The sequence below is a fragment of the Oncorhynchus gorbuscha genome, linkage group LG05 (genome assembly GCF_021184085.1).
Source record: "Oncorhynchus gorbuscha isolate QuinsamMale2020 ecotype Even-year linkage group LG05, OgorEven_v1.0, whole genome shotgun sequence".
Classification (NCBI taxonomy): Eukaryota; Metazoa; Chordata; class Actinopteri; order Salmoniformes; family Salmonidae; genus Oncorhynchus; species Oncorhynchus gorbuscha.
The window spans coordinates 11717970-11731107 of NC_060177.1; the positions used below are offsets into that span (position 1 = coordinate 11717970).

At 46.0% G+C, this 13138-nt stretch overlaps 1 protein-coding gene across 1 annotated transcript in view; it reads right to left on the minus strand.

The window, feature by feature from the left end:
• Nucleotides 1-216: 216 nt before the first annotated feature.
• LOC124035413 (TP53-binding protein 1-like) overlaps nt 217-13138 on the minus strand; it is a 32082-nt gene continuing 19160 nt past the window's right edge. Inside the window, 15 exon segments of the mRNA XM_046348863.1 lie at nt 217-254; nt 257-412; nt 748-884; nt 1392-1588; nt 3664-3758; nt 4712-4900; nt 7349-7452; nt 7454-7502; nt 8134-8505; nt 9236-9627; nt 10520-10690; nt 11419-11642; nt 11737-11889; nt 12345-12413; nt 12721-13075. Coding sequence (XP_046204819.1) covers nt 217-254; nt 257-412; nt 748-884; nt 1392-1588; nt 3664-3758; nt 4712-4900; nt 7349-7452; nt 7454-7502; nt 8134-8505; nt 9236-9627; nt 10520-10690; nt 11419-11642; nt 11737-11889; nt 12345-12413; nt 12721-13075 — 2701 coding nt within the window.

Below are 13138 nucleotides of genomic sequence, written 5' to 3' on the forward strand. Positions count from 1 at the left end.
AGACAGGTTAAAACTATATACAGTAGCATGCAATAGAACTGACAATACATTTAATGTGGTTGACGGTGTGTATGTAGGTACAAGTTGCTCCTAAACACTGACACAGGGTCAGATATCACCCCTCATTATGATTGTGAGTTGGGAAACTGATCCCAGATCTGAGGATAAGAGCATCTTCTACCTACAATAAACCTTTGTGTGTGAAGGAGGCTTGGATTAGGATGAAGGTGGGGATGTGTAGTCATGATGATATTGGGGTTGCTATGGTAACCCAGGCACTCCCCACAGATCAGACTGTGGATTAGCCACTCGGGCGACACCATGGGTACTTCCTGTGATGTCACACTCTTCAGAACCAATGGCGGACAGGTGCGGTCTGTGACCACCACATCAAACTTGCCCACAGGAATGTCTGTTGACGCAAACATAAGACGCGTTATGAAAGCAGACATCCAGAATATGCATTTGTCTCTACTCAAGGCTCATGGTCATCTTTTTGGCTTTTACTCTAGAATGTTACCTAGTGATCATCTTGAACTACTTGTTGCGTAAGGATCAAGATTAGAAACATTAGCTTGACAATAATGTAACACAGGAGAACAAAGTGGAAAAGGTGGATTGAACCCGTGACCTTCAGGGCTAATAAGTGTTAGGGGTGTTACCATATAGACACACCAACATGTTTGTTTTGATAGTTAATTTTCAAGCAGTGCTGGGACAGGAGAGCATGTATTGTACTGTATGTACCAGAGCTGTCCTTTTCTGCTTGATGCTGTCTCACAGAGGAAGCTCCACTCATCATCAGCAGCTCAGACCACAGCTCCGCCGGCTCCTCAAATACCAACAGGACCCGCAGGGCCTTAAACGGGCTGCAGCGCGGATGCCTGATCAAAATAAACAAAAGCACTCAATGCATTCCCCTCAGCACCTGGACCATATTCATTCTTCAAGTGTTTTGTTCAGTTTGAAAGCATGACTCTACAGCCACCGTGGTTATTTGTTTTGACCTGCTGGTCATCTAGGAACAGTTGAACACATCTGGCACAAGTACTCTTAAAATCTCCACCTGGTACATCCAGAGGACTGGCCACCCCTCAGAGCCTGTTTCTGCCTTTCCAGGGGAGTTTTTCCTAGCCACTGTGCTTATGCATTGCTTGCTCTAAGGGGATTTAGGCTGGGTATCTGTAAAGCACTGTGACAACTGCTATTGTTAAAAGGGGTTTATAAAATGTGTTTGATTGATAGACTGTGGATGCCATTAAAATAGTAGACTACCAGTGTTTACATTTGTATCACTTGACAGGGCCGACTTAAAGTGCCTGCATTATTCCTATATGATAGGGACAGGTGTAGTCTGACTATTTTTGGACATAAACAACTACAATCCCCACCATTCCACTATGCGCTCGTCAGGGCCCACTCCGGCGGGCAGCAGGTAGTTCCTGTAGTTGAGCAGCTTGCCCTCCTTGCAACAGTCCCTCACCCAGATGTGAGACACACATGGCACGCCACTGGCCACACACAGCAGGTACTTCCTGGTTCGGCTATGCTGGTCGGTGATCAGCAGGCTCTGATAGGCCGCCTTGCACTGCGGCAGGAGGGAATCACAAGAGAGGACACTTCACGATGGGCAATATTAGAAATTGAATATGTAGAAGGAAAGCTAAACATTGCATTATTTTAGTGGAGCAATTGAGGGAAGAATGCTGAAATGGAACTTGAACCAGGGACCCTTTGTTTACAGAGCAAGTGCACTACCTCCTGTGACATATACAGTTGAAGTCAGAAGTTCACATACACCTTAGCCAAATACATTTAACTCAGTTTTTCACAATTCCTGACATTTAATCCTAGTAAAAATTCCCTGTCTTAGGTCAGGTAGGATCACCACTTAATTTTAAGAATGTGAAATGTCAGAATAATAGTAGAGTGATTTATTTCAGCTTTTATTTTATCACTTTCCCAGTAGGTCAGACGTTTACATAAACTCAATTAGTATTTGGTAGCATTGCCTTTAAATTGTTTAACTTGGGTCAAACGTTTCAGGTAGCCCTCCTCAAGCTTCCCACAATAAGTTGGGTGAATTTTGGCCCATTCCTCCTGACAGAGCTGGTGTAACTGAGTCAGGTTGTAGGCCTCCTTGCTTGCACACGCTTTTTCAGTTCTGCCCACAAATTTTCTATGGGATTGAGGTCAGGGCTTTGTGATGGCCACTCCAATACCTTGACTTTGTTGTCCTTAAGCCATTTTGTCACAACTTTGGAAGTATGGACAATGACCCCAAGCATTTGGAAGATCCATTTGAGACCAAGCTTTAACTTCCAGACTGATTTCTTGAGATGTTGCTTCAATATATCCACAATTTTCCTTCCTCATGATGCCATCTATTTTGTGAAGTGCATCAGTCCCTCCTGCAGCAGTTGGTAGAGCATGGCGCTTGTAATGCCAGGGTAGTGGGTTCGATCCCCGGGACCACCCATACGTAGAATGTATGCACACATGACTGTAAGTCGCTTTGGATAAAAGCGTCTGCTAAATGGCATATATTATTATATTATTTAAGCACCCAACATGATGCTGCCACCCTCGTGCTTCACGGTTGGGATGGTGTTCTTTGGCTTGCAAGTCTCCCCCTTTTTCCTCCGAACATAATGATGGTCATTATGGCCAAACAGTTCTATTTTTGTTTTATCAGACCAGAGGACATTTCTTCAAAAAGTATGATCTTTGTCCCCATATGCAGTTGCAAACCGTAGTCTGTCTTTTTTATGGCAGTTTTGGAACAGTGGCTTCTTCCTTGCTGAGCGGCTTTTCAGGTCCTGTCGATATAGGACTCGTTTTATTGTGGATATACGTTTGTACCCGTTTCCTCCAGCATCTTCACAAGGTCCTTTGCTGTTGTTCTGGGATTGATTTGCACTTTTCATCTCTAGAAGACAGAACACGTCTCCTTCTTGAGCAGTATGACTGCTGTGTTGTCCCATGGTGTTTGTTCAGATGAAAGTGGTACCTTCAGGCGTTTGGAAATTGCTCCCAAGGATGAACCAGATTTGTGGAGGTCTACAATTTTTCTTCTGATTTCTTTTGATTTTCCCATGATGTCAAGCAAAGAGGTACTGAGTTTAAAGGTAGGCCTTGAAATACATCCACAGATACACCTCCAATTGACTCAAATTATGTCAATTAGCCTATCAGAAGCTTCTAAAGCCATGACATCATTTTCTGGAATTTTCCAAGCTGTTTAAATCCACAGTAAACTTAGTGTTGGTAAACTTCTGACCCACTGAAATTGTGATACAGTGAATTATAAGTGAAATAATTTGTTAACAATTGTTGGGAAAATTACTTGTGTCATGCACAAAGTAGATGTCCTAACCGACTTGCCAAAACTATAGTTTGTTAACAAGAAATTTGTGGAGTGGTTGAAAAACAAGTTTGACTCCAACCTAAGTGTAGGCTTCATCATAAACTTCCAACTTCAACTGTAGGTGCAGAGGATGTAGTGTGCCTACATACAGTAATGCCTCCCTACTGTCGCTTCCCTCTCCATATTCCATGAGAACTGACATTGCTGTAGAAGTGTGCTCATAGAAATAGAATTGCAGTGAAATGAGAGGCTTTGTCCCTTCTAGTAATTCTCTCTCTATGGGTGTTCCATGTCACCTGTTCCTCATTGAAGTCGTTGAGGATGAAGCCTGCTCCGGCCTCCAGCTGGGTCTCAGTGTAACGTTTGTGATAGGGGGCCGTCTGCACATACTCTATTGGAGGGAAAGGACAACATAAAACATGTTAACATACACAGAGAGATCTTTAGCTGTCATTTAGATAAAAAAGGATGTCGTTGTGTCTTAAATTAATTAAATACATTTCATTGAAGCTGCACAGACCACTGTGGAAGACCTTTGCCTAAAACTAACCAGATTCCTGGGCAGAATTTTTACTTGATCCACACACTCAGTAATTTTTTTCTTGCAAGTTTCCCAGTGACATCAATTATTAACACCAAAGTCTCAAAGTTAGGATTCCGCCGATTTATGAATATCTGTCAAACTTTAATATTGGAATGAACATCAAATTAGAGACCCCATAATAATTCAAATATAAATGTGGGGCTCCCCCAAAAGGTCAAAGATGTCAATGTTGTGCACCCCCAAAAGACAAAGATGTCAATGTTGTGCACCCCCAAAAGGTCAAAGATGTCAATGTTGTGCACCCCCAAAAGACAAAGATGTCAATGTTGTGCACCCCCAAAAGGTCAAAGATGTCAATGTTGTGCACCCCAAAAGGTCAAAGATGTCAATGTTGTGCACCCCCAAAAGGTCAAAGATGTCAATGTTGTGCACCCCCAAAAGGTCAAAGATGTCAATGTTGTGCACCCCCAAAAGGTCAAAGATGTCAATGTTGTGCACCCCCAAAAGACAATGTATAATTTGAACACTGGAATGAACTATCCCTTTAAGGGGTGTTCCACTGTCTGGGAATACACAAGGTTCCCATCCAGAAACGACCCCTGGACCCTATGCTTTATGCATGTGGAGATCTGACTGGATTTGAGAGGTGTTTGCAATGTTATAGTACTATAGCTCCACCCTGTCCTCTGATAGGCCAGATGGAGTTTCACCATATTGCTTATACCAATCAAATCCTCTCCCATCTCCACAAGGGGGTAGGGTTTAGGGGTAGATTTGGGATTGGGCCATAGCCTTCTCACCCTCCTCGCCATCGCTGATTGTCTGGTTGGTCTGGCGGTCGCTCTCTGATGATGCGGTCAGCATGAAGGCAAAGCCCAGGAAGAGAGATGCACTCTGGGGCAACGGGCCGTGAGTCTCCGCCAGGTCACTATGGTCCCAGGGCAGGTCGGTGCCACTGCCTGAGGTGTTACACACACCAACCCGCTGACCTGTGGAGAGAAATGAATGGATGGACACATACAGACGCCCAATCAGAGACACATACACACAGAGAGAGAAATAGAGAGACGACAGAAATTAGAAACCATCGATGAAACAGCTGGAATTGTGTATTTCAAGAGAGAAAAGGTCTATGAAGAAAAAGAGGTTTATAACAGACTGAGGAAGAACACAAACACCACCAGTGCAGTAAAACATGAGCTTCAGCTCTTCAAACACCACCAGTGCAGTAAAACATGAGCTTCAGCTCTTCAAACACCACCAGTGCAGTAAAACATGAGCTTCAGCTCTTCAAACACCACCAGTGCAGTAAAACATGAGCTTCAGCCCTTCAAACACCACCAGTGCAGTAAAACATGAGCTTCAGCTCTTCAAACACCACCAGTGCAGTAAAACATGAGCTTCAGCCCTTCAAACACCACCAGTGCAGTAAAACATGAGCTTCAGCTCTTCAAACACCACCAGTGCAGTAAAACATGAGCTTCAGCCCTTCAAACACCACCAGTGCAGTAAAACATGAGCTTCAGCTCTTCAAACACCACCAGTGCAGTAAAACATGAGCTTCAGCCCTTCAAACACAACCGGTGCAGTAAAACATGAGCTTCAGCTCTTCAAACACCACCAGTGCAGTAAAACATGAGCTTCAGCTCTTCAAACACCACCAGTGCAGTAAAACATGAGCTTCAGCTCTTCAAACACCACCAGTGCAGTAAAACATGAGCTTCAGCTCTTCAAACACCACCAGTGCAGTAAAACATGAGCTTCAGCTCTTCAAACACCACCAGTGCAGTAAAACATGAGCTTCAGCTCTTCAAACACCACCAGTGCAGTAAAACACGAGCTTCAGCCCTTCAAACACCACCAGTGCAGTAAAACATGAGCTTCAGCCCTTCAAACACCACCAGTGCAGTAAAACATGAGCTTCAGCTCTTCAAACACCACCAGTGCAGTAAAACATGAGCTTCAGCTCTTCAAACACCACCAGTGCAGTAAAACATGAGCTTCAGCTCTTCAAACACCACCAGTGCAGTAAAACATGAGCTTCAGCTCTTCAAACACCACCAGTGCAGTAAAACATGAGCTTCAGCTCTTCAAACATCACCAGTGCAGTAAAACATGAGCTTCAGCTCTTCAAACACCACCAGTGCAGTAAAACATGAGCTTCAGCTCTTCAAACAACTAAAGGAAAACAGGTTTGACTTGACACTTCTCTCAATGTCATCAAACACTGTCTGCCGTCACTCAAAACAAGTTTTTGGGATCCGTGCGCGGTTCAAAGGAGTGACAGGTTTATGGAAAGACACCCCTCTAAGCAAATATTCAGTGGATAATATAAAAACACACCTTTACCGGTTTCCTTTACACATGTGGACCAACACCAAGTCTATTAGTAGTTATTCACATACCAACTCAGCCTAAGGTCCTCTGTCGCTCCGTTGGTAAAGCATGGCACTTGCAACGCCAGGATAGTGGTTTCAATTCCCAGGACCACTCATTTAAAAAAAAAAAAAAAACATTTTTATTTGACCTTTAACTAGGAAAGTCAGTTAAGAACAAATTCTTAATTTCAATGACAGCCTAGGAACAGTGGTTAACTGCCTTGTTCTTGGGCAGAACGACAGCTCAGGGATTCGATCTTGCAACCTTTCGGTTACTAGTCCAACACTACCACTAGTCTACCTGCCACCTCGTACATAAAATGTATGCAGTATGCACGCATGACTAAGTGGCTGTGGATAAAAGCATCTACTAAATGGCATATATTATTATAAGGAGAGGGTGGTGGTTGCAGTGCACTGTGGTAGTCAAAAATGTCTGTGGGTCTGAATACAAACTCAAAGGCTTTATGACTGGTTATATACTGTAATCTCTATAGAGAGCTAGCAATACTAAGAATACTCTTTACAGAAAATAATTTCAAATATCCAAATCTTTATTTTTTAAAATTGTGTAAAAAAAAAAAACATTACATTTTCAATGCGTGCCCTGCTCTTATAGTTCATAATTACATTCATAAAAACTACCAATACTGACTAAAACCAATTGTATTAATAAATAGTTAAAATGTACATTGCAGCAGTCTAAAAATTCTGCACCCCACAGAAACCAATTATGTTAATAAATATAGAAATACATTTCTAGAATGTATAAAATGCCTCCACCTATCCAAACCATTACCAAGAGCTCTCAGTCCACTGTTCTGGGGTCAGGTCTGTATGGTTTGCTCAGTGATCTATGCTCCGAGGTTGAGGTTAGGGCTGTGGCTTAGTGTTAAATAGACTGGGGTTGGAGGTGGGCAGTTTAGGTTTTGGGTTGACATTTAAATTGAACCTAAATGTTAGAGGTTACAGTTGAGAGTTTAGGCTTGGACACAGAGGTTAGGTGTAGGGTCAGGGTTAAGGTATGGTGTCAAGTTTAGGGTGACTTGGTCTCCGTACCGGCTCTGGCTCCCCCTCTGCGGCCTCGCTTAGCCGGAGTCCTATCCCTGTCCTCAGAGCTGATCAGCTTCCTCTTCCCAGAGGGGCCAGGGGTGAGGGGGGCTGGCCCCCCCTGTGATCCCCCTGCGTCTCCTCTTCCCCTCCACCAGGTTATCTGTGGAAAACAGCGCCATAGAATGTACTCATTATATCTCTACTTCAATCTGTGGGGGCGGGCACAGCAATGTCACACGTCATCACACTTAGGTGGTCATGATGGTATGAGGGTCAGATTGGGAATTTAGCCAGGACACCAGGGTTAACACCCCTACTCTTATAATAAGTGCCATGGGATCTTTTAGTGACCACAGAGAGTCAGGACACCCGTTTAACGTCCCACCCGAAAGACTGCACCCTACACAGGGCAATGTCCCCAATCACTGCCCTGGGGCATTGGGATATTTTTAATGATTTTTTTTAGACCAGAGAAAAGAGTCCCTCCTACTGGCCCTCTTACACCACTTCGTCGCATCTGGTCTCCCATCCAGGGACCACCCAGGACCAACCCTGCTTAGCTTCAGAAGCAAGCCAGCAGTGGGATGCTGGGTGGTATGCTACTGTGCTAGGTCCAATCATTTAGTTTCACACTGTCCTTTCCAGAAGAGTTCCAGCAACTATTGTGTTGGCGTAACCAGGCCAGTGCAGTACATCTCAGCTCAGTGTGGAAAGGGTACTTGTGGTTCTTGCCAGGGCACGGCTATATGGTTCTCACTTAGTCAATCCTCAAAGCTTTGTGGTTGTCTTACCCAGGCTGATATCAGAGGCCTTGGCCAGGGGTGTGGAGGGCTCGTAGGGTCCCAGGCCGTACTGTTCTCTCAGCCTGTTGCCTTGCTCCATGGTCAGGATGACAGAACTGCGGCTGTACCACTGCCTCTCTACAGTGGCTGTAGTCTGGCCCTCCCTCTCTACAGCTGTAGTCTGGCCCTCCCTCTCTACAGCTGTAGTCTGGCCCTCCCTCTCTACAGCTGTAGTCTGGCCCTCCCTCTCTACAGCTGTAGTCTGGCCCTCCCTCTCTACAGCTGTAGTCTGGCCCTCCCTCTCTACAGCTGTAGTCTGGCCCTGCTTCTCCACACTGTAGAACAAGTCCTCGCCCTCCTTCTTGTAGCCCTTCACTCGACCTGGGGAGACAAGGCAAAACCAGAGAAGGGTTGATAAGCAGTCAAATTTGCATCATATCAGCTACATGGAGAAAAACAACAGTCAATTGAAGAGAGACTACAGTACACTGATATTAACATTCCACTGAAGATCCATTACATTTGTGGAGAGTCAGGATCACCAATGTGCCGGAGCTTCTTTTCCATTTAAAGACAGAATTGGCAAAAGGGCCAACCACATGAAGGGAAATGAGTTTCCAGTGACAGCCTGACCTCTTCTCAGCCATGGGTCTGTGTTGAGACTCTAATTGTCTTATTTTTCTATCCTCCACTCCAACCCCATTCTCTCTTCTCCTGTCCTGCGTCCAGATTCTCCACGCGCGTTTTTACACTCCCCGTCATGCGTTTAACCATGGGAGAAACTTCCTCCAGTTAATGCTTACACCAAACCAATCATATTCTTTTAAATCCATGTCAGGGATTGTTCAAGTGCAAACAATCTGTCCTCTCTTTTCCCCTTCTCATGCCGCTTTCAAAAGAACTGGGAACTCTCTGACTTCCGACATTATTGCTTTCAAAACTACTGGGAACGAGGAAAGAAAACGAGCTTGACTGGGAAAAATCTATTTGAACGGTCATTCCAACTCAGGTCCCTTTCTAGAGCTCCAACTTTCCGACCTGAAGATCACGGACGTCATGATTTGACCTCATATTTTTCCAGAGTTCCCAGTTGTTTTGAACGCAGAATCACCTGTGCTGAAGTACTCGTCCTCCAGCAGTGCCGTGACCTCAGTGTCCAGGGGGATGGGGTCGCACAGCAGGATGTCCTTGCCTGTGACCTCGCACTCATAGCTGTCATCGAAGAGCAGCCGGTAACGCCTCTCGCCAAGGTCCTTGGTGATGCGGCCTGAGTAGAAGTAGCCGTTGCTGGACCACTTGGCCACCACGCGAAGCCCCACGAAGCTGCTCCCAGCTGGGCTGCTTTCATCTTGGGAAATGGTGGTGAGGAGAGACGTGGAGGAGTGGCTGGGGACCACTGGGCTGTCTGGGATGTGCGGGGTGGGACACAGGCGGGTGTAGGGCTCATCCTCGGAGGACGACAGTGGTTGGCCGCGGGCATTGGCACGAGGGACCCCGGCACCCCTGAGAGAGTCAATAGGACAAAGAGCACCATCAACATTTTGAACATTAAAGACATATGTTTAGAAACATTATGTAAAGAATAGATCAGCGTTACTCCTCCAGTGGAACAGACCAGTCATGTTCTATATACTGCACATTTCTTCAAGTAGTGCTTTAAAGTTTGGGCTCCTTTTAGTCAATAAGAAACATACATGTTAGACAGGGACAGCTGTGTTGCATTGAGATGATTAGTGAAGACAGGAAAAGGAGACAGCTGTGTTGCATTGAGATGATTAGTGAAGACAGGAAAAGGAGACAGCTGTGTTGCATTGAGATGATTAGTGAAGACAGGAAAAGGAGACAGCTGTGTTGCATTGAGATGATTAGTGAAGACAGGAAAAGGAGACAGCTGAGTTGCATTGAGATGATTAGTGAAGACAGGAAAAGGATAATGTCAGCAGGGACCCTGTGGGATTGGCGAGACAAATACCTGGGCTACTGCAGCTCTCTAGAAACAGCAGGATGGAGGATCCTTGTTCTAAAGCTAGGAACCCAAAATGTTAAATTTCTGTACTCAATTCTAAGGTTTCATTAAACTATCTCAGTGTCTCATCTCAGGTTGACTTGTTTTCAAAATGGAAGCCGAAAGGTTGGGAAAAATGTACACGCACCCACACGTTTTAGAATGCTGAATGATGTCGGGAAGCAACCAACTCCCATGCGTCCATGCGTTGCACACCGGTTGAATCGCGTTGCATTACTATTTTGGGAAAGCACAATTGGCTACGTAGGTGCTGGCGTGGATGTAGTTGTGTTTGTTCATGCACCTAATGTCTGCTTTTGATGATGTCACTAGGTGTTTCTGAAACTCTGACCCACTACAGCTCCAGTGGCGTCCCTAGACAGGGCTCACCTGGACAGGGGTGAGCGGGACGGAGGTCTGCCCCTCCTGGCTCTTCCGCGGGGCGTCAATGGGGTGAAGGCCCATGACCCATGGAGTCCTTGAACTCTCTCTCTGATGAACTCTGACCCTGCCGTTTGACCCCTGTGGCCCCTCTGCTGTGGCCCACTCCCCCTCCTGGGGCTGCAGACAGAGAAGAGAGGGACAGGGAAGGATGAATCATCCCATAAAAGCTGAACTAAGGTCAGTTTTATATTTTTCCTTATGATGGTTGAGGTTAGGGTTGGGGAGGGTTAGCTGATCCTAGATCTATGCCCAGGCCAAGTTCTACCAAGAGAAGGACGGTCAGTACAGCAGAAATGGGGCAGCTGATGGATACCCCTATTGTGACCATATGGGTTGGTCCATCTAGGGGAGCAGTTGTGGACAGGGCCTTAGAATAACATCTGGGTGTTGGGTTGGGGGGGGTTGTGGCGGAGGGGTAGTTTGTCCACTGTCTAAGTCAAAGACTGACATATGCCTGCATACCTGTCAACACGTAAGAGTGGTTAAAAGCATAGACATAGAATGTCACTTCTTGTAATTCTATTTCTATGGTTAAGAGGGTACTTAGATACTGAACCCTTGTTTAGTATAGGAATTATTTTGTTTCTCTAATGTTTGTTGTTGACAGGTGTGAAAATGTGCGTGCAAAGACAACAGAGATTAAGACTAAGAAATAAGCACAATAAATAGTGTTAGAGCATGTATATAGATCATGTTACAGAAGACTAGACTGAGGGCCACTCATTACAAGAAGGCAGAAGGCAGTCACTAGACGGAAAAGGTCAATTCAGATCAGGAAATTAACTGCATGCATCATAAAAATAAAAAAAATACAATCCAATTCAAACCCATGTCCATTACAGTACCTGGCAGACTTGGCCCCTCGGCTGGGCGGCATGATAAACTCGGGGCCCCTCTGGGCAGGACCCGTGACTATGCTGGTGCCCCCGGAGCTGTGCTGCAGGCTGGAAGCTTTGGAGGACAGAGAGCTGACATCACCCAGGTCACCAGAGGTCATGGAGCTGCCGGTGCGACACGGAGAGATGTCGCTTTCCAACACATGGCTGTCCACCACCGGCTCCTCCGACTCCTGAGGAAGAGAAAGAACACACACACACACACGCGTAATCAATGTCAAAAAGAAAGAGTTGAAAGGTCTATGAGCTAAATGGCTTGGTCCCCACCTCAGTGACCTTACAGTCCACCTCTCTCCCGTCCTCATAGTACACGTCTGTGATGATGCGTGTGACCGTAGTCCGCACTTCCTGAATGGTCCGCACGTGTCTGCGATGGGCGGGACCAGCAGCTGCCCTCGAGGGTGGGGTCTCTGGCTCGTCCTGTCACACAGAAGGCGGTGGAGTTAACCCTTGACCCTCAGAATGCGTTCTTCGCTTACACTCACCAGGGGCTGTATGTATCAAGTATCTCAGTGCAGAAGTGCTGATCTAGGATCAGTTGTGCCTCAGAGATCATAATGAATAAGATTACATGGGCAGGTTGGACCAGATCCTAGATCAGCACCCCTGAGACGTTTGATACATTCAGCCCTTGATCTGCTACAAAGTCACTCCAGTTTTATATTCTGTCAGAGATAAAATCATAAAATACAATAAGCAATTGTCAATTTAGGAATTTAATTTCAAACAGGATGCCAATCTTGATCTGCTAACCGTTAAGGAGTAGGGGCTAGCAGAAGGGACAATGGTTGTTTCTGTTATTCGGACATGTTATTATTGTTCCATTTTGACATTGTAAGAAGGACAGGAGGTGTGAGGTAACTAAGGACCCTTACGCTGGCTGCTGGAGACCTGGGGCCAGCCGCTTCAAAACTGGTCTGCTGAAACGCCACTCTCTGACAAAGCTAGAGTCAGAGAGGAGGAAGCAAAAGGACACATGAGACAAGCAAGGTTGGATGAAGAGAGTGTAAGAAAGAGGGAGGGGGGGGCGACAAAACAGCAGGACATGAGAAAGGCAAGGTGGATGAAGGGAGTGAGAGAGAAACAACAAAACAGGAGAACATGAGACAAGCAAGATTGATGAAAAGAAAGCGAGAACAAGGGGGGGAAATGTTGGTTAGGCTAGAAGAATAATGGACAGGAGTCTCATCACTTTCTATCCCCTTGCAATATGATCAACCATATCCTTGTAGCTAACCCAGTGGCTCTTACCTTACTGGGTGAACTGGGAGAGATGTTGTCAAAGCTTGTCTGCTGGGACACGGCCCTCTGTCTGATGGCAGCGGCTCTGGTGGGGGTGGATGGCTCCGGGGGCCCACACGGCTCTCTATCCCCAGCTGCGGTGCCTTTTTGTGGTGTTTTCACTGCTGGACGGCCTGGGGTGGATGGTTCAGCAGGAGGCTCTTTCTCTCTGAGCCCCAATGGCAACGTATGCTTCACTTCCTGGCGGGGGCTGGAGAGGGGCTCGGATTGGCTGTTGGGGAGGCTGATGCATTCCAAGGAGAGAGAGGGGATGGAGGGTCTTTGGGAGCTTTTCTGCTGTGAGGGTGAGCTGAACAGTTCCCCTCTGTGAAAGGTGAGAGAGACATTTCATATGTCAATGGCACAATCAACCACTTTCATTGTGTGG